Below are 26,981 nucleotides of genomic sequence, written 5' to 3'. Positions count from 1 at the left end.
TTTTTAATATCGTTCTACTATTTCCACTAGTTTATTATATACCTTTCTCTCAAAACCCAGGCAAAGGATCCTAGCCCCCACAAATATTTCATTAGACATTGAGTCAAGCTATGAAATAACATAAAGCGCACACGAGCGAGTCATAAGGCGACAAACACCTCTTAGGGATAAACCTTCATTTGATATTAGATTTGACATCTTTCTTTGTTAACTCGAGAAGTCATATACGAGAAAGATATGAAATCCTTAATAACAACATGACTACAATAGTATGAATAGAACGAACATTAACTATATATTCAGATTCTTTGTATTTTCCATGGATTAAAATAAGCTGTATTTTTATGCCGACACGAACCTTTTTATCTCGATCTTCAATAATAATATACAATGTATAAATAATTGATATTTTAGGTCACTTTTCATTAATCATAAACTATTGGAAAATTTTTGTATCATATTTAGGGCTACCGTGAGAACTTGCTAATGTGACCTTAGTTAGAGGTACATACATAACGATTGCGAGAATGCACGAAATTTAGACCAGCTAGTTAATACATTAAACAATCTGCTGTATCGAAAAACCTTTACTCTCGGTCTACTATTGAGACCATTTACAATGGAATATAAGATGCCAGTATATCTTTCCATGGTCATCAGCAGCAGGGGTTTTAACAATTGGCGTATTTTAACGGATACAAGATCCCACAGAACCTTTGACTATTTTTCATAGTTCTTTGCTGGAAATCGCATAAATGTAATTATGGCACTAGATCAAATCGAAATCAAATTGCGTTCATATTTAGAAAAATACATTGCTGTAAGAAACGATAAGAGCTCTTTTTTATGTGAGAATCTTTATAATCTTACTGGCCATGAGAAGGCTGAATAGAATTTTTATTTCTCTCTTATACATAGGCAGCACATAACAAGCTAAGTTCCGCAGTATTCTCGCCGTATTTCATAACAGAAAGTAAAACGTCACGAATGCTGTGCACCAAAATCGTTGATTTGGATAAATGTGCAACACTGGCGAGCTACACTTTTTCCACCGCGGCCGTCCATTTTCTCCGTACGACGACAGCAAAAAAGAAACGAATAAAATTTTACCAGTCTACTGTCGGATAATGTTGAGACTCGTCCCGCAGAATATTCATACTTCACTGAGATTGCTATTGAGCAAAAAGTCTACAGCATCCGCTGACATCGGTTCGAAGAAACTACGTAAATTATTATCAAAGTTTCAATAAACTTACTTTTTTATCCCTGTTTTAACGAGTTCAACAATGTTTAGCCTTTTAAGCTCGTAAATTGAAGAAATAGAAAAAATACAGTTACATTAATTAATGAGCTTTTCCGCGTAAGTATTACGAAGGTTATGTGAGTTTTTTTACGGTTCCAACATTGGTCATGATGTAATACATCCCGCCGTCAGTCGTAAAGTTTGTGACTTCTACCTACTATTATTATATTACTGGGGGTATATGTGTCATAATATTTCTATTAGCCAGACATCAACCGTCTTCTTTGTTTACTACATTAGATAGTAAATATGATTTCGTTTTGAAGCTGCCACACGAAACTTAATAAATAGCTACGAAGAACTTTTCTGATATTTTTAATTTGCTCTCTCCTTCATTGTGTGCATTAAAACATGTCAAGTCACGATAAATTGACGCCTTACAAACTTACCTAGTTATTTCATACTTAATTATCGATACTTATAAAAGTTTGTTTGCTCGAATAGTCTCGTGTTTTTATTTGACTATGTGCAATACGCCGGAAGGTTTCCATATTAAACTGTTTTATTATTAAGTTTTCATAACAGAGCAGTTAAGGAACTAGCTCCTAAATGATGCGACCGACCGAGTGAACTGAGTTGCTAATGAGAACTGTTGCGACTCCAGCTAAGCACACAATGTTATTCACCTATTTAACTTCTCGAGTAACTCCTATAATTCGTGTTCGGTTCGTGTCTCTTTGTTAGACGGCTTTTTGGTTACAGTTTAGTTAGTGTAAACATACGCAGCACGTCCTGCTTAATGATGCAGGGATCCTAAATTTCTGACGAATATTATAAATGCCAATGTGAGTTTATTTGTTTGTTATTAAGCGTTCAATACGAAATGCCTAAACAGTTGAGTAAAACACATGAGAAACCTTGGGAACGGTTCTAAACACCTTGAGATTGAAATATTTGAAGTTTGTTGTTCGTATTATTTATACTCATTACTATTACATAGTCAATAATACATACCTTTCTCACAATTTCACCTACTACGCCGCTGTGAATGTCTGGTAAGGCGTCACTTGCATAATTGGCGTCATTCGATAGTTTTAGTTTGTCTAAAATAAAAGGTTAAGAACATTACAACACTAGAAAAGACTTACAAATATTTCATACATTGTGGAAATACAGACACTGCCCAATTTCGAAATGCACTTTAATATTTCCACAATAATGGAATCATTAAATATGTCTCGCCGTATTACAGAAGCTTTATACAAAAATGACATCGTTATTAAAATGTTACTGAAAATTTTAAATTCTGCTGAATTTTTTATTTAATCATGGACGCAGGTGGAGTTCTGATATTGGCGACTGAAATGTGATTTATTTAAATTAACTACCATTCTTTGAGGTGTCAACAAATAAGAAGAATTAAACGTTGAAACTATAGTCATTCTCCAGCTAATCTAGACGAGATGGATGATCAGCAATGCAAGGTTCTACTCACATTTGATTCCCATTTTTTTCGCAATGACATCCATTAAATCTTTGCAAAATCCAAATAACTCTTCTTTCTGACCAAATTCTATCGGTTTCTGCATTAGATAAGGTTCTTCAAGAAAAGAGGTCACGATGTATGTTTTGTTAGTATCGTACGAGGCAGGTGAACGAAGCTGAACATATCTTGGTGTGGCGACCTGAAGCCCGTGGGCATCACTCCATGTTGCAACCTTACAATGCAGACACATAGTGTGAGAAGACGGTAGTATTACCTGATACCTTTTTTACATCAATTGTATCAAAGTTAACATTGATTCCCTTCGCATGTTATAGAATGGGCAGAAAACACATTTTAGAGGAAAATTATGTTGTTGTTTTTTCATAATAAATATTTAAAATTTGAAAAACGAAATATAGTTTAAAATGACCAAAATAACACCAGTATACGTCGCCAGCCAGCGGGTAATATATTCTGAATTAAAGAAACTACGAAAATTATTAAATCAATAGGCGCCATTCCGTATGACGGTATATTTGAGAAAGCTGAGAAAGAAAACCTAACGATTTAGCGCATGAGGTGGTCGCCATGTGGAATATCGATTCAGTTATCATCGTGACTACTAATGGACTACTGGCCAGATGCACGAACAACATTGTAGGAGCTGCGCGTACAGTCAGGAAGTTTCTGTCTCTAGAACCCTAGTAATCAGCGAAAATTTGAACCGTGTTCTCGATATCGGTGTTCACCTATTACATATAAATACATAGTGTCCGACAAACTCATTTTCAGTTGTGTCTAAACCTCTAAAAGGCAGTGGACCACATAAAAAACAGAGGTCCAACTGAAAACAAATTTTGAAAGTTTAAAGTGGCGACCGAAAGAATGGTACCTAAACTTTGTACGCATTGATTTATGGACGGCGAAAAATCATTAGCGAGCTGTAAAACAGAAGTAGGCCGAAATGAAGTTAGAATTAACCTTTGTTGAAAGTACCTGCTACCTGACGTTCAAAAATCGCTGACTTATTGCTTATGAAATGGATCTGCATTCTTCACACTCTTGTTCGGATCTATCGAATCAATAAAATGTTGGGGAATCTGAATTATTAAATTCTTTGAATCTACAGTGTTATTGAGTTGTACCGTACTATTGAAACTCTGGACTAAAAATGGATTTAGCTGAAATATGCAAACCTTCAGCATGGCACTTTGAACTGTCATTTCAACCACATGCAAGGTAAAGTTGTGTCGATGTCCCTCTTCATTGAATGATATGTTCCCAGTGAGACCCTCAATATCAGTCTAAAACAAAAGACGAAAAGTTAGAGTGAGATCGTTTCTTGTAGGAGTCACTGTGGAACTTAATACACAAAATTATAATTCACCTTTTTGATAAGTCTGGATATTTTATCCCCATGTTCGAAGGGCACCACCCAGCTTTTTCCAGGATTACAGTCAATGACTTTAGTGGAGTTGGCCTGGCCTGCCGCACGTCTCAACGCACTCCTGAACGCATCCGGCTTCTTCCTCCACAATCTCCCAAGAGCATCCATCAAGACTTGGACACCATCATACATAAGCGCTGTCTCCGCCTAGATGAAATTGTGTTTTACAAGAATTTTATTGTATGTGGTCACAACGTAGTCAAATGGTTGATTTGCTATGAAAATATGCTTTTTTTTTTGTTTTAAGGTTTACAAAATTTGAAAATTTTTCTCAAATTAGATATTGATATATGACCTGCACGTTCAAAACAGTAACATACATAAAACGATTCCCCCGTATGATTAAAACAAAACGTGTTTAACAACTATGATGAGATAACTTTACTTTAGAGCAATCCTCCCGAGCATACGCTACCGAGTCGAAAAAGGCCTAAGTGTATTTACACTGAAAAGGAAGATCATATGGAATAATAATTTATGCAGGCGCACCCCACTCTCTGTTTCATTAGGGTGTAGGTACGTAAGTTAGTGAAATCTACATAAACGCGTTATTACTTCACGCCAAAATTTTCTTCTCGGTATGCCAGTTACACTCCGTGTTCTATGTTTTATATTTTGATATCGTAAAAATTCCGCCGTACTGCATTGAAATTTTAATAACGTCTAAAATGACGTGTTGGGAGTTTTATCCTTAATCTGTAACATAAAGTATGTACGACATAGCCACCGATTCATGTTTTATATGAGAAAAAACTTTTCCTCGATATTAAACCATTAGGCGAAGAGAGTTTGAATTTATACATGAATGTACCTTGCGCATAGTACGCATACTTTTGTTTAGGAAATTAACATGAAACTATGAGAAGCTACCATTTATATGCTTAATGAATCTAAGATTCTTGCGAAAGGCACGTACACAGTATGATAGTAAAATTGTATTTAAATGTAATGATAAGGGGACCTTGAGCACTCTATTGTTTCTTTGCAAATGGCAATCAGTCGTTGTTAACATATTACAAATCAACAAGTTTGGGGTCCGTTTAGCGTTCTTATAAATTAGATAAATAATACGAATTATGCTTTTTGCAACACTCGCTATATTGCGACAGATTTTCATTTTAAGTGGGATAATAATTAAATTACTTTGGAAGCTTTTAGTGCGAAGCACGCACTTTGTGCATTAAAGCGTTCTGTATGTCAAAGATAATTATTTTTACCATGTGAGATACGACACATATCCATGATTGGTTTCAGTAAGAAAAAAGATTTCAACGTTTACTTTCGGAATGGGCAGGTAAACGGTTATATTTTACTTATATATTTTTTAAGTCATCATAATCAAAGATCTTTCAAGTACTTTTTGGTAAAGTTGAAAACAGCAGTGTTGTTTGATATACGGCAATTTTGTAAAATCTACAAATATAGAACACTTAGTGGTGTGAGGTAATGAAAGCACTTACCGATATAGTCCCCTTGAACCGAGGGTCCATTCGCCGCAAACCGTCCATGAAATCGCGCACAATCTTGCGCGAGTGGTCGACGATGCGAAACCCAGTTATATTGACTGCGCCGTATTCTGTTACTTCGTTTTCCCAATGATCGTCCATAACCTGTTAATAGGTCAATTTAAGTTCGTGTTTCAAATAATTGTGTTGTTCGGGTTCGAATAATAAAACCCGATGTTCACCACCGCTGGTTCGTTTACATAAATTCGTCAATCGTTCGTTTGATCACATTACTTACTAATAAATAATTATATATTTGGTTCATTGAAATATTGAACTTTATTTACTCGATTGTTAACTGTTTAAGCACGAGTGTATTTAAACCAATACGCTTGGTGACAGAGGGTTCAAAAATAATTATTCCATCTATTTCTATTGGACTATTCAAAACATTAAAGGTTGTAAAAGCGATGAAACACAATGCTAACGCATTGGTATGTTTGTGGGACTTAAAAAAACACGTGTACATGTTTTCAGGGTAGGGTTGTCTAAAAGACAAACTAATTACTTTTTTGATTCCCATGCTTATTGTGTAACACAAAATCGTGTTAAGGATATAAGACTCGTTGCCCTTTTACCGACCAATTTTAACACCTCAAAAAAATGAAACTAGATTTGTAATCTAGGCTAGCCGCCAGAACCATCAAAGCAATACTCACCAGTCCACTGAGCATGTAGTGATAGGTCCTGCGTCCCAATTGCACTTTCCGAACATGTTCGACCAATATGCTTTTGGCGTTTTTCGCATTGCAATCTAGTACTATCCGCTTGTTCCCCCAACGGTCATATTGTTCTAAAGCCAACAAGAATTCTATAGCATCAGAAGCGTTATTAATTCTCTTGACGAGTGCGATGCGGAACGCGGTTCGGCCGGGCTGCATAGTCTGGTATAGTTGCTGAAGTCGCAGTAATCCTGTTGGCAAACGGTTTAACGGAATCTTGAGAGTGTTGTTGACAAGGCCAATTAATTTGTTAGGACTTTTACAGAACGATTAGAATTTAACTTGAGTAATGCGATTTTTCTGTTTAGCTCCTGTAAAAAGTCTTCCACAAAATATATGTATTTTTTATAAAACTAGAACGTATGTACACATGTTATTATTATTTATTAACCGACTTCCCAAAAAGGAGGAGGTTCTCAATTCGTCGGGATCTTTTTTTTGTTATTACAATCACGTTTTCTTATAAACTAAATCTTAAATCTATGCTCCACAAAACCGTTTCATTATATTTGTTTATGCTAATAAACTTGTTGCAATACGTGCATTTTGTGTGACTTTTTGCAATATTTTCAGTTATACAGGCTAGATTTAATATTCTGAATGTAAAGCGTTTGAAACAAAGAACAATTACCTACTAAGTGATTTCTTAACCAGTGAAGCAAATAAATTAAAACATCGGGTCTGACATTGGAGTAGGTTCCATATACCCCAGTCTATTTCCCAGCTCTCCTAAACCAATTCGAGTCCACACGAATTTTATCGAATTAAACGCCCCATATAAAACAAGCGGAACGAAAAAGGGACAAAGCGTGCTCCGAAGAGGCAAAAAATAAAAACTCTTTTCCTCTGTATTTGGACTTAAAGGCATACTTACGATAATATACGTAGATAATGGAATTGGCATGAATAAAATAATAATGCTAGTTCAGGTTTTTTTTTTTTTAAATATTTTGGTCGATTATAAAATATCTCCAATCGATAAACCAACAACGCGACGGTGGGATCGGCCACTAATTACTTAACACGCGGCAATCACGATTAATTTCACGTTCAGCAATCTGTATAGCGTGTGTGCGTAGATATATGGAATTGATAAGCGAGCACAAACCTCCTCTCCACTTTGATTATTTTGGTAACCTTCCTTAACCCTTCCAATTATTGTATTTTTATGTACTCAATAATATTGGCTACGTATCATTTCGTGCATGGTAAAACATACATCTCTTGTTTGTATAGACAGACAGATAAATCCAGATTGACGCGTGCAAAAAAACAGCCAATAGAAAAAAAGAACAACAGCTTTTTCTATCTACCTGTGTCACTTTCAAATATTGCTGTGAAAATATGTTTGACCGGCATAAGAGAACAAAAGACAAAGGCTTTTTGCATGATTAAATTCAGAGTTTTTCATTCCAATAATAAATAAATATCTTTTCATAAATAAAAAACATGTTTTCCGCTATAATGACGAGTATTCTTTTCACAAAGTCAGTATCTGTCTAGGCTTTTCCAACTATGTTGGGGTCGGCGCCCAGTCTAAGCAGATATGGCTCAACCCAGATACCCTGTCAACCGAATAACCCTTGGTAAGACTGGTTTTCAGACTTAAGAACGCGAACACCGAAGAACTAGACATAAAACGATGGTCAACCAAAACCATGAACCGACCGCGCGAAGTGTTGCTTAGCCTTGTGATAGATCGGTCTGCGCGTCTTTGACTTTCCTTGGAAGCATAACCACATAATAACTCGTGAGTTTGTGTGTTACACAAAGACCGTCCCCGTCCCCGTACTCGACGCTTTGCTATGGACACAGATATCTGTGAGAGTGCATTCACACATCAATGGTGGTTAATGCTTTCCATGCTGTCGATTATCAATAACGTTAATGGTTATAATTAAATGTATTTTGAGGTAAAAGCTCACGAAATTAATGTTATGGTTAATTCTGCTATTTAGCGTTTGTTCATTTAACACTTGAAAATAACACGAAAAGTGGAGTAAACCGTAAAATAATAATTAATAAATGATGATTCCAGACACGTCAGTTTTGGTAAATTTATTTAAATTTTAGGCTGTGGTAAATCTCATCATTTACAAGAATTAACCTTCAGTGTATTATTATGCAATTTGATTGGTCACTAGGATAAAGTCATTGAATACCCCACACTTTGCACACTACACAGTCGGCCGACAGTTGGCTCGATGGCAGGAAAAATAAACTTTTCTTAAGAAAATTGAGAATTAAATAAAAATCTTAATCTGTCTGTGTGCCTACACTACCGTTCATTTCCTGACTAATTTATGAACAAATTGCGTGTATGCAGTGTGCTCTTAATCCCTTCAACCATATTCCCATGATATTGTAATTCTAATTCTTCGCTTAAATAAATTACTTATAACAACTTTTGAACTTCATGACTATTTTGTTACGTGGGAATGTGCGTAACAAATAATCTACTAACTTGCACGTAATCTAAGTAGGTAGTAGGTTTACTTTTTTTAAGTTGCATAGAAAAATTATCAGCAGCAAATTTTTTAAGTTGCATAGAAAAATTATCAGCAGCAAATTTTTTAAGTTGCATAGAAAAATTATCAGCAGCAAATTTTTTAAGTTGCATAGAAAAATTATCAGCAGCAAATTTTTTGGTGATAGATGAGACTGGAAAATGTTATAGGCTACTTTTTGTTCGGTTTCGTGGTAATTCACAAAAGCAGTTTGTCATATTAACATTTACATGTTGTCTTTACGTGCTTGGCTAGCACTCTGCTATTAATATTAACCCTGTCTTCTCTGCACTATTGTTTGCCATCATATCTCTGGAGTTTATAAACATAGAAAATGGATTTGTTTTGAACAACTCACCTAGAATGTTACAGTGAATTTTAATTATTTATTTTTAGTAGCTTCTTATTTGAAATGGCGACTTTATAGTACATTTAACAAGTTGTAAATCAAGCAAACAAAGTGAGTTAATTAGTTTGTCAGGATTATTACAAAAGCTAAAATACTTAAACAAATTCATAATGAATGAATGTAACTTGAAAGGTTTGAATAACTCTGTTAACTAAATGACATTCCTGCAAATTGACGAACCGTGAATCGATGACGGATGATGCTGAATTTGGGATTTCCACAACCTACACCTAAATGATTTATTTGAAAGCCCTAATCACCAATTAAAGCTTTTACAACTGTTCAAAGCATTGTTGTCATTCCAGGAATAATTCGACAAACACGAAATGCGTTTTCAGAGCCATTGAAAAACATTGTTTCTATATTATCCTGCTGTTCTACTGATAATATAGAGGCAATATTATAAATGAGATAGACCGTGTGTTTGCTACGATTTCACGCAAAAACTACTTAACCGATCATCATGAAACTTTATACACTTATACTTTTTATTTAATAAAAAAACTCACTCGGGACGCCTATAGATAGAGGCGCTCAGTGAAAAATTTTGAAAATCCGACAAGTGGTTCCAAAGATTAAGCCCCTACATACAAACTTATAAATTTTATCTCTTTATAATATTAGTATAGTACATAGATGTATAGCGTAGGTACATTTAAAAAAAACATTGCTGCACCACAAAGTCTCTAGGTCTGTTGTATGTTCTCCTGTCACACTGAATGTAGCCGGGATAGGAAAAAACCGTAAATGTGCAGTAAATTCCGATCTATTTAGGCCGTTCCGTGGCTAACGCGCAAAAGGATATCCAAAACAGTTTCGCTGTTAAGAGATAAATGTGCGGGGAGAGATGCGGTGAAAGTTTCGCCCGCACCCGGACTATTCTCACCATGTGTCGCGTCTGAACTCGTGACCCTTGAGGTTTTCCAGTGTCGTCGGTCGACTAATGGCTTATGACGTCAGCTGCTTGAACCACCTAGCACCCCCCGCCCCTCTGAAATAAACTTGTCGAACGCGATATGAAGCTACCCCCTTCTACCACTACGTCAGGTAGATTAATACCAAGGTGTTGAACAGCGAATATTACACAAATTTACGACAACCCCTACCACTCCGGGCTATTCAACGTTTCACAAGTTACTTCTGGCGTATCTGATTGATTACAACTGCCATTTTCTCTCGCTCGAAGTTCGAGCAATAATTGCAGTTTGAAATGGCAGAATTAAAAACTTCTCGATTGTCACTCCGACAATGGCGCTGTGGCTTTGTTAACCTTTTGCGAGGATTGTTACAAAACCCTCGATTCCTCGAAAGCGACGATTATGAGCAATGTTAATAGTTAGCCGAACTTCTTAACTTAGCAAGACAGTTTCAACTTTACCACTCAGGTTTTGTAAAAGATAACTTGTTTCAAATATACATTATCACAAAATTCACAATTATTTCGGTTAATTCTTTTTTGTGGTTTAAACTTTCATTTCTGCCCGGTAGGTACCTTCCTATACACCGTTTTACACCGTAACTCGTGGACCATATTCAGACAACGAGTAGTTTATGAGCACAGCTTTACTGAGTTTCATCAAAGTGTAAATAAATCAAGTATATGTACATATTGTACATACAACTTCTTTGGAAATATACATTTTTCAATACCTACCAGTTTCAACACAATAAACACAATAAAAAAACAATTAGCTCGGATCTTGACTTGAATTTTTACATTTATTGCTGTAGGTATTTAATACTTTAATAACATACTAAGGAATGCTTTGCCACCTAACTATCAAAGACCAGCGTTTTCAGGCGGTTTCACCCGCGCCCCATGGAAACAGACAGCCCGTACCGGGAAGAGTGTGGCTTTCCAACAGTGAAAGAATTTTAAAAATCAGTCTCGTCGTTTCTGAGTTTATCCATTACAAACAAACAAACAATTTTTTTTATCTCATTATAATATTAGTATAGAAAACCTTTTGTATAAAATAAATGGTTAGAACTATATAAACCCCGGTATGGCTACATACTCGTTTGCGACTCGTCGCCCCCATTGCGGTTCCAATTTTACTTCATAGGATCTTTTTGTCTTTTCGTTCTATTTCAACCCTATATTCCAATAACCTTGCTTATAGGTTACAAATTGGATTAGGAAGACGCGGTCTGCTGTTTCACCGAAATTGATTTTACGGATGGCATTTTATCTTGGCGAAACTAAAATAAAGTGTTTGTTGTTAGCTGTTGCAGCTACATAGCTACATGGGAATATATATTTTTTAAATATATAGATTACTAGCTTCCGCCCGCTGCTTCGCCCGCGTGGTGCACTGATAGAAAGTATCCCACATCATTCTAGTACCAACAAGAATTTGGTGTACAAAGTTTCAAGATGATCGGTTAAGTAGTTTTTGCGTGAAAGCATAGCAAACAAACTTTTGCATTTATAATATTAGTAGGATTATAGTAGATATAAGCTTAAATAAATCTATTTAAAAACATGTCTCTCTATGTCTAGTTTAAACTCACTGTCGACATTTTCCTACTCAGGCGACGACGGTGGAGCGCGGTTGATGAGTAATATGGGTGTTCTATTTCACCTGCCTGAATACATTAACAACCCCATTAATTAGCAATATAACGCTAGCGGCACGTAAGTATAGTTTGTCAAATTCATTAGTGACATTCCCACGGCCAGCAGGAAGCGCTAGACGCAAGCCGGGGTGTGCACACGTATGCGCGGACTTGCGTCTTCTGACAAGGACTGTCAGTGGTGGATTGGTGGTTAATTTTATGCTCAATCCATAAAATGCGAGCATTATTTCCAATCCCTTTCAAGTTCTTTATTGAAAATCTCGCCGTACATGTAAAAAAACGTGCCCTAAACAAGAGGCCTAAGGCCGCAAATTTTTAACAGACTTTTTTACGCCGGCGCGGCGTCGCGTGCATCCGGGCGATATTTTGAGCGTGCACGCGCGATTACTGAACATATAGATTTATCTGTCTTAGTATTGTCGTAGCAACAGTTTGAGGATGTTGCTGAGTGGCATGATCAATGTTTTGAAGAGCGTTTACAGCCAAGAAGAATGGACTTAGACTGGTCAGTGGCCAGGAACATCAAACCGTTTTCAAAGATTTCTCACCCCAAGCTGAATATACGTTTTTCTAGTTTTTAGTACCGTTCCTTAACGCCTACTTGGACCTCCTGCGCGCATGTCCGCTTTACCAAAACCTATAACCATCGGCAAGGATATTGAGCCCTGACCTTCACCTGCGCAGAAGTGATTTATTGGTTTATTGCCTTAAGTGTACAGTGCGCAAAGCGATCCCCACTCTTCCGCCGAGAGCTCATTATCCGTGCCGATAACTTTACAAGGTTTCACGTTGAACGCGACCCTGTACTTTATAATCGACGCCATCGCCGCTGCCGCCGGCGCCGCGCCGTTCCGAATTTTCGGCCTAAGAGTTACAATCGATCAGTTTCACAAAAATGGCTTGCAATTTTACTCTACAGAGTCCACACCACATACAATTTTTATTTAACCAGAATATAATATTTGCTGCTATTTGGATAACTTTTTGTTTTCAATTCATACCTGTATACATATTCATACCCGACCAAACTAAAAAAACTATCCAGTTGGGAAATTTCCGAACACTTTTGTAAATCAAACAACGAAACACAAAAAAGGTGAGCAACTATTATTTGTTTCACTGCTTTGTTTATTTTCTATTTCGTTGTGTTTTATATAACTATATTGATATTGACAATAATAGATACGTAAAATCAGTAGGTACAATAAACTAAATATATGCAAACTCAATCATTGTATGAGTTTCACTTGAATTTGTGGAAGCAGCTGACATGATTAACCGGCAGGCAGGAAAACAGCAACGCAACCATACCATAAAGACATCAGATGCTTCACTCGAATTAACGTTCACTCCAACGAATGCTTCACTTTTCTTTCACTCCATGTGCATTTGACTAGCCTCGAAAAGTCGTGGTGGCCTAGTGGGCAAAGACCCTCTCGTGTATGAGGGCGTGGGTTCGATTCCAGGTCAGGCAAGTACCAATGCAACTTTTCTAAGTTTGTATGTACGTTCTAAGTATATCTTAGACAACAATGACTGTGTTTCGGATAGCACGTTAAACTGTAGGTCCCGGCTGTCATTGAACATCCTTGGCAGTCGTTACGGGTAGTCAGAAGCCAGTAAGTCTGACACCAGTCTAATTAAGGGGTATTGGGTTATTGGGTAAAGGCTCGGAGGATGATGATGCATTCGACTAGGCTCGAATGCAAAAAAATAACTAGTCCCCAGTCAAGTCAACTGAGGACATACCTTTACCATCGATCATAAAAATACATAACATGGACCTATCGTACAAAACTATCCAAGTCAAACCTTAATTGAGGATTCGAGTTGAACGTCGAGGATTTTCTTCACGTAACACGGCACCCATGTTTCTCAAGCTCATGTCTTATGTTTTGACGGGATTATTTTCGCTAACAGAAGCGCAATACTGTTATTGGACGTACATCACCAATTCGAAACTTCTATAACGTGTTGATTGATGTCAATTCAATTTCACGCTGAATGCAGTGGTGACATTTTTAGGTTAGGCATGAAATGTCATGGTTTTGCGATATATAATTTTTTTAGGCATTCGTTTGCACACGTTTGTGATTTTTGTAGCTACGTTTGTTTAGTCTTTCGTGTTTGTATTGCTAACTCAATAATGCACGGCAATTGTACAACCATCAGTTATAGCAAAAAAATATTGCTTGTAATTTTCGTCATGTAAGGCTTTATTGAGCTTATTTGACTTATTTGAAAACAATAGACTTATTAACCTCATTTCATTGACTTCATAGTACGGCAAAGGCGGTAATTAAGCAGTTATTCTGAAAAGGTAACCTTTTAAATTACGCTTTACAACTGAATAACACCGAAGAACGTTGAAGTTGATAGATATAAAAATATGAAATTAATTCTTTTTGAAGTAAATATATCAAGAGGTGATATTTTGTTTGGCATAATGGAGTTTTTTTTAGTTTTTAATACATCACCGTACTTTTAACTTTTCTTGATTTTAGGTGAGATAAGTGAAAAAAATACCTGTATGCACTATTTCATGTTTTAGAAGATTAAGGACCAACTGGAGAGAGATCAGGCGCAGGACCAACATTTGCGTGCTCTATGATGCGAGAGTGTATCAATCACAGGCTTCCCGATGCGCTATGGTAGTGTATTATGCATATAACATACATTATAGTTATCGGCGCGAATCTTGAGCTCTGACCTTCATCTGCGCAGAAGTAATTTATTGGGTCCCTTTTGTGGTATGAAGTGAGGCGTGGGGGCGGGCTAATGCGGTGATTGGCCCGCGTGCATGCCGTCACTCAGGATTGGTTCTTTGCTAATAAATCACTTCTACGCAGATGTAGATCAGAGCTCAAGGTTCGTGCCGATAACTATACAGATACAGATACTCATAATCTTGTGGGTAGCAGTATCAATCAATAATACCTCTAATTAGGTAATATTTAAGTGCAGCCGAATAGGAACTCCACCGGGCTACGGAAACATTATTTCAGAAAAGGAATACTGTAAATGCTATATAGGTAATTAAATACATCTCAGAATTATAAAACAAAGGAACTTGTACAATCTCCGTACAATAATAATTAATAAAACGCTAAATGAGATCGACAACGAAGCGAGAAGTAATAAGAATTCCGTTATAATTTAATCAACTAAGTTCATGATTCACTTAATAAAGACATCAAAAGGCAAAGGAACGACTCGTGGGGTGGCGCACTTTCCCAGTTTGTGTGACAGAGAGCCCGCTTAAAAGTCATCGCGGCAACTTGGAGAAGTTCCAATTAAATATTAACTTACTCTATTATGTGCCCTCATCCACTACAAGTATCTTTACTACAAACATTTGGTTGCAGCGCTTGAAACAAATGGGGGCTATTGTATTTATTGTGCACTTGGAAGGAAATTCATTTCCTTCAAATAATTATTTTCAGTAATTAATTTAACTCATTGTGTCTGGTTGCAAGTACATGGAACTGGCCACAGTCAAATGAGCACAGTAGATAATCTACCTATTAAGTATACATTGTAGGTATGCTACGTACGCTCCTTGCCTTACCACGACCTATTTCTTTGACCTATTTGTGAACTACGAAACTAATAAAGTGTTAATTGTCGTCTAATCTAGTAGAAGACAGCGTAGATAGGTTCATTCAAATTCGAGCTTTACTGACAAGTACCTAGGTAATAAGATTGCTGGTAAACTAATTCTTTAAGTCAATGCCAAATAGGAAGACAAGGACGTAAAGCTCTTATGGTCCACATATTGTAATTTATATTAAAATTTGTTTTTATATTAAGTATATCATTTTCTTAAAATACATATGTGCCACTTCGAGGATAAGTCAAACAGGGTGGATCGATCGATTATTGGGTTAATCAACCTTTGGCGCGGTTGATCCGCGGATGGGTGACGGGCGGACGAGTTCTTCCGTGTTTAGGAAGGCACGGTAAATTAGTGGCTCCCAGGTGTCACCTGAACATCGTTGGCAGTAACTTCTGACGATTTCTGACTACCCGCAAAGACTGGTAGGGGTGGTCAACTGGTGATGGGTAGCTGGGTTGAGGAGGTCAGCAGATAGGCATTCACTCCCTGTAAAACCGAAGATTGGATAGGAACCCTACCCCAATAAATAATATTGTTATTACACGTTTGTTCTGTTTTATTCACTGACCTCTATATATAAACACTGGACAGGCTGTTGTCAACGTGCTTTTGTGCCCGTTTGATAATCGCCATTTTGGCGCTGTTAGACGTAGCGGGTGTCCGTGGTACTAAAATTATTTTACAGTGAACCAATGAACAAACAGTTCTCTCACAGCCATTTGAAATTATACGTCAAAATTAGTTCTGTGGACACTCGCTTAGACGATATTGGCGCTTCAAATGGGCACAAAAAAATTGCTGTCAAACGTACGGAACAGCCTGTCCAGTGTATATATATAGAGGTCAGTGGTTTTATTACATCGGTAGTGAAAACAATTGTAGGTACTTAAATATTTAATAACACACTGTTAAATAAAGATGCAATTCGTGTAGTAAAGTTTCGTTGAATTTCGATGTAATTGGGCGAAGCATTTATTATGTTCTACATCCATTATTTTATATTAATCCTCTCATAAATAGTAAATATATAAATCAACAGCCCTTTCTTAATAGATGTAGTAATTTACTACTTAGATTTAATATTATTTAGAATGAATTCATTTCCATTTAAACAGTAAACACCATTAATATTCATTATTGTTTATGAGTTGAAATTAATAAAACTTCTTTGATAGGCTTTCAACGGAGGCGTACCTACTTTTAAATGCCTTGAGGCAACTGGTTAAAACCTCCATAAACTTAGACTAAATAATGTGCTATCAGATTCATGACTTGTGGAATTAATAACCAATCTGAAAGGCATGAAAACAATAGCATACTGACTGATAGGGTCTAATGGACCCTGCCATTATATAATTAGGGTTCTCTATCCCAGCGGGGATTGACCGAATGTCATTTGATCCCGGCAACTGTTCAGTAAATTTTATGCTTTCAGAGGCTTTTGGTTACGTTAGTAAGGTCTTATACCTTACTAAATCAGGAAAACCTGTATAACTTAAATCAGTTTCGATATTACAAATTTTATATTATTTATTACCAGCTATATTTCGTCAAAAAGAATTACTAAGAGCACTCGGATAAAAATAGTCTATCACTGTCTTCAGGGTACTATCTTTTTTATTTCTAACTTCTTAGCTATATTGTCTCGAAACAAACAAAGGATATAAGTCACATTGGTTTCTCAAAAAAAAAAAACAATTAAAAAATTACTCTAAAATAAGTTTGAAGATTACAAGCCTAAATTTTTTACAGTTTGTATTTATCGCAACAACTAACTTTAAAAAAATATTTAACATGATTCCACAAAAGTACAGATATGAATGAATTCATTTAAAATATAAATTTTGTAGTTTGCATAATAAAGGTGCGATGTTAATTTTACCGAGCTTCATGTGACTGCTAGCTTCATCTGAGTACAAGCCAGTCATAATCAGGAGGCGGCCCCTAAAGTGAGTTAAGTAGACGAACACTTCGCTTGCTTAAATAAATATTTAGGGGCACGTTGGGGGCTCAGGTGTAGGTTTGTTTTCTTCGGAACAATTTACGACAGTGCATAAACGTCAATTTGTCTTTTACTTGTTATAAATCCACATCTGAACACGACGTTTCTTGTGCTTTTAGCCTACTTAACTATATTACTTAATTAGCAAATAGCAATAAGGATCAGAATTTCAAAAGAATGTTCGTGGCATCCAAGGCTAGTGGACTATGGTTCAAATAAATTGAACATACGAATATCTCATCGCCAGATGAGTTCACTTGATATCGACATGTAGATATGGGTTTTCGATATTTTGAATATTAAACTTTTAATGTTTGCTTAGGAACTTTCATATGCTATGTCGACTACGTCGTGATCATAAAAAACACCTGTATGTACCTAGCATGTTTTAAATCTGCAAGAAATTACCGAGTTATTGGTATTATATACCTATACGAGTTATGGTGTCTAATGAAATAAATTACATTAGTTTATCCCAATAGCTTGGTTTCTTTGGCAAACCCTTCAGGTTATGGGCCCAGGTAGGTCTGGGTGAAAAACTCAAAATATGAATGCACAATGCAGTTATTTTGAAAAACAACAAAATTGTCAAAACGGAGAAAACTGACATTTAATTTTGAAGATTGTTCGAAGCTTGGAGAAGTTGAAAAAACTTCGCCATGGCTACCATAAAAATTGATCGTCTCACTGGCGAAAATTACGATACATGGAAGATTCACATGCTTGCCATACTCATCAAAAATGATTTATGGGACTTCGGGATCGTCGGCCAAGCCGCCGAAAAGTGGTCCTAAACATGCTGAATGGTTGAAATTGGACAAAAAAGCAGAGGCCGACATATTGTTAGCGGTAAGTCCAAGCGAATTGGCCGCATTGGATGGTCTAAAAAGTTCCAAGGCTATATGGGATAAACTCAAGTCGATGTATCAATCGAGTGGTCCGGCTAGAAAAATATCGCTATTGAAGAAACTGGTATTGACCCGTATGAGCAACCCACACTCATACTCATAGAAATAGTGTTGGACCGAGTGTAGTTTGTCATCATTGTGGGCGTCGTGGACACCTCGCAAAAGACTGCAGAAACAAAACCAAGTTTATAAAAAATAAACAGAATGCACAGAATACAGAAAATAGAGAAGAAGAAAGGTTAAGATCTCCGTGGATACTGGCAGTGAAGAACGCAAACTAAAAAGTATTTTATGTCCCTAATTTAAGAACAAAATGTCAGTTGCCATCATGACGGATCATGGTTTTGAAGTTCGGTTTCGAAAAAATGACGCAATCGTCATTGACGAAAATAACAAAATTCATATGCGTGCAGATAGAATAGGAAATGTCTATCATGTTAGGATGAGTGAGAATTTTGTGAGTAATATTGAAGCCGCGAATAATGCAAGGGACATGTGGCATCTAAATGTACGAGACTTAAAAAGTATGGGAACGTGGGTTTTTTTAAAGAAAGAAAAACAAAAGAAGGAGAATAAAAGACGGGACTTAGCTGGTTTAGATTTGGTTAGCGGGGTTCGCATTTTTGGTTAGCAATATTAATTGTGATAATTTTGTAATTGATTTTGATAATACAGATTTGTGACGCTAGAAATAAATACTAAATATAAACTGAAAAAGTAAACTCGTATTTCTTCTACGAGAATCCTACTACTAGTGATACTTCTACCACTGCAACCTGAAGGAGATTCTGACACAATGGATACATGGAACATGGAATATTATTTAAGAATAGCAAAAAGTTATGGACGTTCTTCTAACCAAGAGTTTAGGGAACCTAGAGCCGGTAGATAAATGTAGAACTTCTTTCTCCGGAATGCGGAAGAGGGTCTTTACCCAAAGAGTTCTTAAACTACCTTAGAACAGGGAAAGCCTCTCATAGCTTCTCCGACGATCCTATACAGTTGCAATATGCGCTCAAGAAAACAAAGGATTAGGTACTTTAGGACATCGAGTCTGTAAAGATTCTCAAAGCTGGTACTACTATATGGGAGAAGAAAGTACATGGCGAGTGGGTTCCAACTGATTAGGGCAACAGGAAATTCTTTGGTGTTTAATGTTGATATGTTTTTCCATTCATTATAACAAATGTTTTTTCACATTCACTTAATACATCGTATGTTTTTGCATGTTTTTATATTGTAAGAATAAGAATAGCTTCTCTCTTACGAGCAGCGTCCTAAGCACATAAGATGACAAAAAAAAAACTTTTTTACAAAAAAATTAAACCGACTCCCAAAAACACTAAAAAGTAAAAAAAAACGAATTTTAGGTGCATCGGCCTAGAAGTCGGTGTCTAATGGATGTTACTAAGTTAATTTTGCCACCGACTTCTAGGCCGATGCACGAATAGTTGTCACTATCTATATATGTGGAAAGTTCTCATCAATACAAAGAATATAAGCCCAAAAACGAGGTATTTTACATATTCAGTTGTCGAATTCCCTCGACCTTCTCTGGTCTCCATCATCAGGTCAGCTCCAAACCTGCACTGTTGCAAAGGTCTCGTCAATACAAATAATATAAGCCCAAACACGAGGTAGTTTACATATTCAGTTGTCGAGTTCCCTCGACCCTCTCTGGTCTCCATCATCAGGTCAGCTTCAAACCTTCACCGTTGAATAGTGCTTTCAGGCATGCACCTGAATGTCAAGTTTTTACCCTAAGTATGCCTACAACTTTCGAAGGTTGCCCTCGATTTCTCAGGGTTTCCATCATCAGATCCTGACCTGATGACGATGGGACCAAATGACAAGCATACCCTTTCAAATAAAAAAATAATTTTTGAAATCGGTCCAGGCGTCTTTGAGAAATCGAGTAACAAACATAAAAAAAAATAAAAAAAAAAAATACAGCCGAATTGAGAACCTCCTCCTTTTTTTTGAAGTCGGTTGAAAAAACAGCGATTTACCTTGAAAAAGTTAAAGGTTTTGTTTACCTTTAAGAGGCAATCTAAGATCCCGTCTTACACACGACGGAGAAGAGAAATTCTTTATATTTTTCGACAAACCCCCGAACGGAGGGCGGGTACCTTGTTGTGATTGATTTTACGCAATATTCGCCGGCCACGTCGCGATCTTTAGGTACTCGCAAAGTAAACTCAATTCAGTAAAAAGGCGAGCAAAAAGCCCGGGCCCCTGTGGCCTTCACTACTCTGTTAAAATGACATAAGAGTAGAGCAAATCTATGTTTTGATACTTAAAAGACTGGAAAAAGTGAACTGAAGACCCTAGTCTTCTAATGAGGTATCAGAAGGAAAGAAGTAACTGAAGTGGTCTATGGGAAACATGATCGGAGAGTCAAGGATTACTACAAAGTTGATTGGAGCACCATGCAGTTCCAGTTTGTTAAAATACCTCTAGAGTTAGACACGATTTTCATATTAACAGAAAAGCCAATTGCAGAACTAAGTACCTGGGAATTAACTTAAAGAGGCAATCATGCAAGCTTATGCTATACTATGAGAAAATATGGGACGGATATGTATTTAGTTTCTTATATAAAGTCCAGAATCAGCAATTACGGTAAGCAATGGGCGTATTACAAGTTATTTAAGTCCGCATAACGTTTATTTCACTTTAAACCAAAATCTAAAGTCAAGCACAGATAGTCCCTGTGAAAGCCGAAGTTATGAACTTAACTTCAAATAACGACCTTGAAGTTTAAAACAAATTTAGTACTGTATAAATCATATTAAAGTTTTGGTAAGCGATTTTAAAGGTACAAAGATAACTACTATCAATTTTGATTAAACTGTAGAAATTTTCTTTGTTACACCGATTAAAGGTTAACGAGGAAAGCAATCCGGTGCAATGAGAAAGAAATACTCAGTAATATCATTAGGTGCAGCTCTCATAGAGCAGTTCCGCAATCCTACGAGAGAACGTAAAACTTTACGGTCAACCCGACAAACGCGCTGTGATAATCGAATGAAATTTCGTTGTATGTGCGGAGGTACTCGAACAAGAGACCGCGATAAAATGCTGCGACAAATATTTTCAAATGACCCACGCAGGTTGATGGTAGTTGCGGGATTTCCTTTGCAAGGTGTTAGTTTTTGGTTAGTTACACAATTTTTACCGAGAGCCACAGAGCACTTAGGGAAATATCAATTTCGCCCTCGTTTAGGCCATCAGATGTCTGAGTAGCTGTTTCGTCACGGTGTACAAATGTTATTTGAAGAACATTATATACGTCCCTTTTCCACTTTAAACTTGCTACACCTTCGTCAACCGGATACTATAATTAATGGCTATATAATCTGTAACGTTATGTGCAATTTTGCGGCGAAACTGTTATAGTAGCGCAGTTTCATTGTTGATAAAATGAAAATTCTTCAAGAGGAAAAGGTATCTTCTACATATAACCTACAAAAGTTGATCGTTCCATGATACACGTTTAGCTGTTAGCTAACTCTTTGCTTATAAATCCAGGAAAGTTTCATAACTTGAGGGCAGGGCGGTCCCGAATGAGGTGATAGGATCCTGTTTATTATTGTTATTTATTGCCTCATACAAAGGCTCAGGGAATACTGAATTCTCTTTTAACTACCTTTTACACAGAAAATATTTCAAGGAGTTACTTAGAGCTTTCTGTTATGTTTAGGTTAACTCGAAACCACTTTAAAGTTTTAAGCTGAACTGCAACTAGTAAGAGGATCAACTTATTTACTTAGATTTCCACGAAAGTAAAGCTGTTTGTGCAACTCTTACATAATCAAGCTGCAACAAATAGCTGCACATACGCCGCATTCGGTGTGCAATTTAATTCTTCTATTTCCATCCAATCACGCACCTAACGAGTACCAGTAAAGCAATTTTGTTCGGTGAATACAGATCACATTTGGAATAATAGGGACCGAACCTGGAACCATTCCAATCTCTCCGATGTGATCTGTAGTTTAGCGTTATTTAAGATCACATTATTGAACTATGTGAAACTTAACTTGTGGGTAGCCTTTTGATAGGACCTACTATGACTAAGCATTGATACCAATGTTTCGTCATCAAAAAACAAATATTATGGATAAAACAGATATATGGACGGACAGCTACAGCCTTGTGAGCATATTGTATTAATTTTAATTATATATTGTTTTTTTTTAATCTTTCTCTTTAACTAAATCTCCATTAGGTATTTAAATAACTCAATAGCAAAGATTGGCATATTTCCATCGATGATAGGGACCCCATTAGAGAGACTGCAGCGACTATTAGCCCCGACCAACGTTTTCCCGCAATCTCTTTCGTGTCGACATTTTATTATCGGTGGAGTCAGCTCTGTTGTAATCCTCGGCGAGCGGTACAATTTACGATTTATAAAAGCGCTATTCCCTGTTGTAAAGCAAAACGATAAAGACAATAGTAAGGCTCGACCTGGCGATGTTCACCTCGTGCTCCACCCTCTTATCTTAATATTCACTGATATTAAAAAGTTAATCCGAAAAACTACACGGATCCAGTAACTTTTTGCTTTAGCTTACAGTCTGCCTCAATAAACTTGCTCTGAAACCACGAGTTGTTTCGATAATGGAATAGATATTGTGATATTTATTTCTTTAAAATCGATCTAATCAAATTAGTCTAGAACCATTAGTCGTGGGCTAGTAAATATGCGAGGTTTCATAGGATTTAATCTAAAGAATAAATCAATGTTCATATGTTTAAGTAAAATTAGTTTCCTTTAACGATTTCGGTGCGCCAAAAATTTTGATGTTAATTTAACAAAAATAAATACAAAGAGTGAAGTGGAGACGAATGTCATACAAAATTCCTAGTCATAATTACTTCGACAACATTTATTACAGATTCCGAGTACCTAAGGTCTTCATAGTTTAACGACAAATGGAAATACCAACTAGCTAAGTTTCACAAGAATTTCGAAACTATTTCTTAATAACTTCATAGCATATGAATAGTTCTAAGTAAACCATCACGGCGTTATTATTTTCTTACCCATGTGTCAAACGCCAGATTAACTATTATATAAATAATAAGAATCAGAAAAATATAATTATTTGCGAAGAACTAAGCTTTACTGATTTTGCATGGGACAAGGTATCCGAGCTTCTTTTAGAATCCCTGCTGGTTCTTTCCTATTGCAATTTCTCCAAAAAACCAACACTTATGCAAGCTCTGTGTTTTCTCTAAATCATTTTTAGGGTTCCGTACCCATAGGGTAAAACGGAACCCTATTGTTTTCGTTCTTCTGTCCGTCCGTCCGTCTATCACCAGGCGTCTGTCTGTCTCATGAACCGTGATAGTTACAGTTGTTTTTACAAATGATGTACTTATTTCTGTTGCCGCTATAACAACAAATACTGAAAACTAGAATACAATACATATTTTGGGGGGCTCCCAAATAACAAACGTGATTTTTCATAAATAATAGTACGGAACCCTTCGTGCGTGAGTCCGACCTGCACTTGGCCGGTTTTTTTATATTTCTTAGTTACGAGTACATGAAAACTATTGAGGATAAAAGGACAGGAGGATTTGCCATTAATAAAAAGAAAGAGGACTGGCGAGATCTTACCTACCAATAAATACAATACTAATTGTACAACTGGTGATAGAAAGACTGAGCATACCGATGACACTGAAAATATGGTATAAAAAAACAATACTTTATAAAACTTCCATTAGTAGGGAATACTACCTATTCATTATTAATATCACTCTCATTTTGGTGTAGTGCGACAAAAAACGCAGCAGAATTTCAGTTCCCTAATTACAATATAATAATTTTATAACAATCAACAAATTTACCGGTTACTGTACTCTGATTGCACTGGCGGCACGTGAAACTTGATACCCAGTTTATTATTTAATTACTGATATCGTTTGCGCAAAATAACAATGTTTACATGTATGACACAAAGGTGAATGGCAGGCTTGTATGGGACTTTCGTACCGCTAATAAAATTTCGTGTTTTGGGATATTTTTTGTTTTAATTGATGGGTAATATGATAGACAAGCCCTTTGTAAATTCTTAGATTTTTAGAACTTGGGAAGTAAAAGTTATAACCAGTTTTGTTTTTTAAGGTTATGTACCACAGTATACCCATATAAGTTGTTTTAGCTAGGTACATAAACATTGTTATGGGTTATAATTGGTGGGTAATATGATAGGCAAGCCCTTTGTAAATTCTTAGATTTTTAGAACTTGGGAAGTAAAAGTTATAACCAGTTTTGTTTTTTAAGGTTATGTACTACAGTGTACCCATGTAAGGTTTTTTAGCTAGGTACATAAACCTTGTTATGGTAATGATAAAATAAATGTTCTACCTAGCTTGTCTCTTAATCTTGGGTGTGTTTTAGGTAGGTACGTACAATTAGGTAAATAGATAGATAAGGATCGTACCTACCCACTCAGTAGAGTGCATTTAGGAGATACCTGTCCAGCAGCGGACTGCAACAGTTTGATAATGGTCAAGTTCTCGGGTTTCGAGTGTGGTATAATAAAACAACTTTGTTTTTGTAGGAATATACATCTATTTTATTGTTCTTATAATTATTTAATCTATTCTTAGTATTATTTCATCAACATAGAAACTCATGTGCAGAAATACCCAGACCCAGAACAACTACTTGCAGATCATTCAAATATTTGTTCCGTGCGGCAAACATGGTCAGCAGGTGTTATCTGGAAAATATTTAAGTGATTTTGAGTATGATTCAACATTGCTTTAAATAACTATTTAAACAGTGTTACACAAACCAAGTTAGGCAAGTAAACAATACATGTAAGAGATCACTTATATGTTTGTTAATGTACAAACACAACAATGATCGTTTACAGGACAAACTGTAAATATTTTTACAACCACAACAATGTTTGTTATTTTTTCAAATAATGTTAAGATTAGTTTTAGGTACATTCATATTATTTTAGTATGAAATCGTGTAGTTTATATGGTGAGTCTACTTTTTAACACGTAAAAGTTCTCACTTCGTAACTGGCACACTCGTACGCAAAATGTTATTTGAAAACTACTTACATCTCTAGGATATGTCCACAGCCGAATAGTATTGACGATATCTTCACTCTCATCGGATAAAGCGTGCCTTTGTATTCGCGACAAGCGAACGTTGCAATTGATGCATTGCAAACTCGTCATTTTAAAGCACATCCACACACACAACACAAGCAATAAAGCGTCCTTTCGCGAAAGTACTATCAACAGATAGAGTACGGAGGGGCAGTTCCTCGACTCAACGTAAAAATGACCAGATAATTTGCTTAAATTGCTCAGATGCAGTAACAAACCACAAAACAATAGCAAACTAGAACTGAACAGACACTGACAGACAGAGACTAGACTCTGAAAGATATCCGTTACCTGTCAATAAAATAATTGCCAATACAAAATAAAAACATTGATGGTGAAAATAATTTATATAATTAAATCGTTAATTATTAAGATAGTATGCAATAATTATTCATTTTAAGGTATAATATGTAATTGGTTAATTATATTTACTGTTATTTCTATGTTTAAATAATTATTTATCATTTCGAACCTCGTGATATTTTACAAATGGCAACTTCTAAAAACAGAACTACGTTTAGTTGGGTTTAGTTTAAGATTACATTACGTTTAATTACTTGAATCTTTTAATTGCTATAATTAATTAATCCGGAGTTCTAAAAATACTACACTAACATGAAAATAAATGACTTAGTTGCCTTAATAATTGGTACAAATTCTATAACTGAACAACGACAAAAATATGCGGTACGAAATCTGCCATTCTCCTTTCATTAACTTATTACACCTAATATTTGTTTTAAACACTAAGGTTGAAACCACATTATTTATTTAAACATTTATTGTTCTGTTTCTAGTTTATTACCTACACATTAAAGATAATACATTGAAGTGAGATCATACATATCCAAGAAAAAGATAATGTTAGGTAGATACTGACATTAACTATAAGGTACTTATAAGAAGTAATATTTAATAATTTAGGTGTTATCTCAATGTATTATAATCTTTCTTTTGTTTTACCTTAGTTTTGGTTGTGATAACCAGCCCCAAAGAAATGTGTACCCCATGTCGACTAAAATATAGTTTCCTACACAATTGAGTGCGGATGACAGCTCATCTATTGACTGTGAGATTCACAATGGCAAGGCTATGGCGGCTCCATTAGTAGTCATTCATACGATACGAAATGATACCGCACTCTTGTTTTAACTTTCTGCGAGTAATGTCTTCATGGCAGACAAGAGGTCTTCTATGTAAGTTTTTTTTTTTAAATAGACTATTCCAAAAGCATTATTCGCATACGAAGAAACCAGTCAAGCTATAGTTTTCTGGGACGAAACTGTCGAATCATTTTCTATCATTACTCGGATCGAACACCTAATTGATGTAGATATGCTAAAGTTATGAAGGTATATCTGTATTCATAAAACTAACTCTTCATCACTTGCGCTATATTTTCAAAGC

General features: G+C 36.0%; 1 protein-coding gene and 1 long non-coding RNA gene across 2 annotated transcripts in view; both read right to left on the bottom strand.

Annotated features, from left to right (window-relative positions):
- The window catches only part of LOC110378214 (glutamate receptor 1), a 76,604-nt gene that overhangs the window by 14,046 nt on the left and 35,577 nt on the right, over nt 1-26,981 (bottom strand). Inside the window, exons 5-10 of the mRNA XM_049837570.2 lie at nt 6,341-6,594; nt 5,637-5,786; nt 4,117-4,323; nt 3,926-4,033; nt 2,739-2,961; nt 2,258-2,346 (exon numbers count right to left, since the gene is read on the bottom strand). Of these exons, the coding sequence (XP_049693527.2) occupies nt 2,258-2,346; nt 2,739-2,961; nt 3,926-4,033; nt 4,117-4,323; nt 5,637-5,786; nt 6,341-6,594 (1,031 nt within the window). The remainder of the gene's footprint in view (nt 1-2,257; nt 2,347-2,738; nt 2,962-3,925; nt 4,034-4,116; nt 4,324-5,636; nt 5,787-6,340; nt 6,595-26,981) is intronic.
- Nucleotides 24,994-25,796, bottom strand: LOC135116916 (uncharacterized). Its single transcript, XR_010276489.1, has 2 exons — nt 25,524-25,796; nt 24,994-25,168 (listed from the first exon to the last, which is right to left on the bottom strand). It is a non-coding gene; the product is annotated as an uncharacterized LOC135116916 (long non-coding RNA).

This window comes from Helicoverpa armigera, chromosome 1, assembly GCF_030705265.1.
Source record: "Helicoverpa armigera isolate CAAS_96S chromosome 1, ASM3070526v1, whole genome shotgun sequence".
NCBI lineage: Eukaryota > Metazoa > Arthropoda > Insecta > Lepidoptera > Noctuidae > Helicoverpa > Helicoverpa armigera.
Note: the sequence above shows the minus strand (reverse complement) of the source record. Positions and strands in the feature narration are given on the sequence as shown.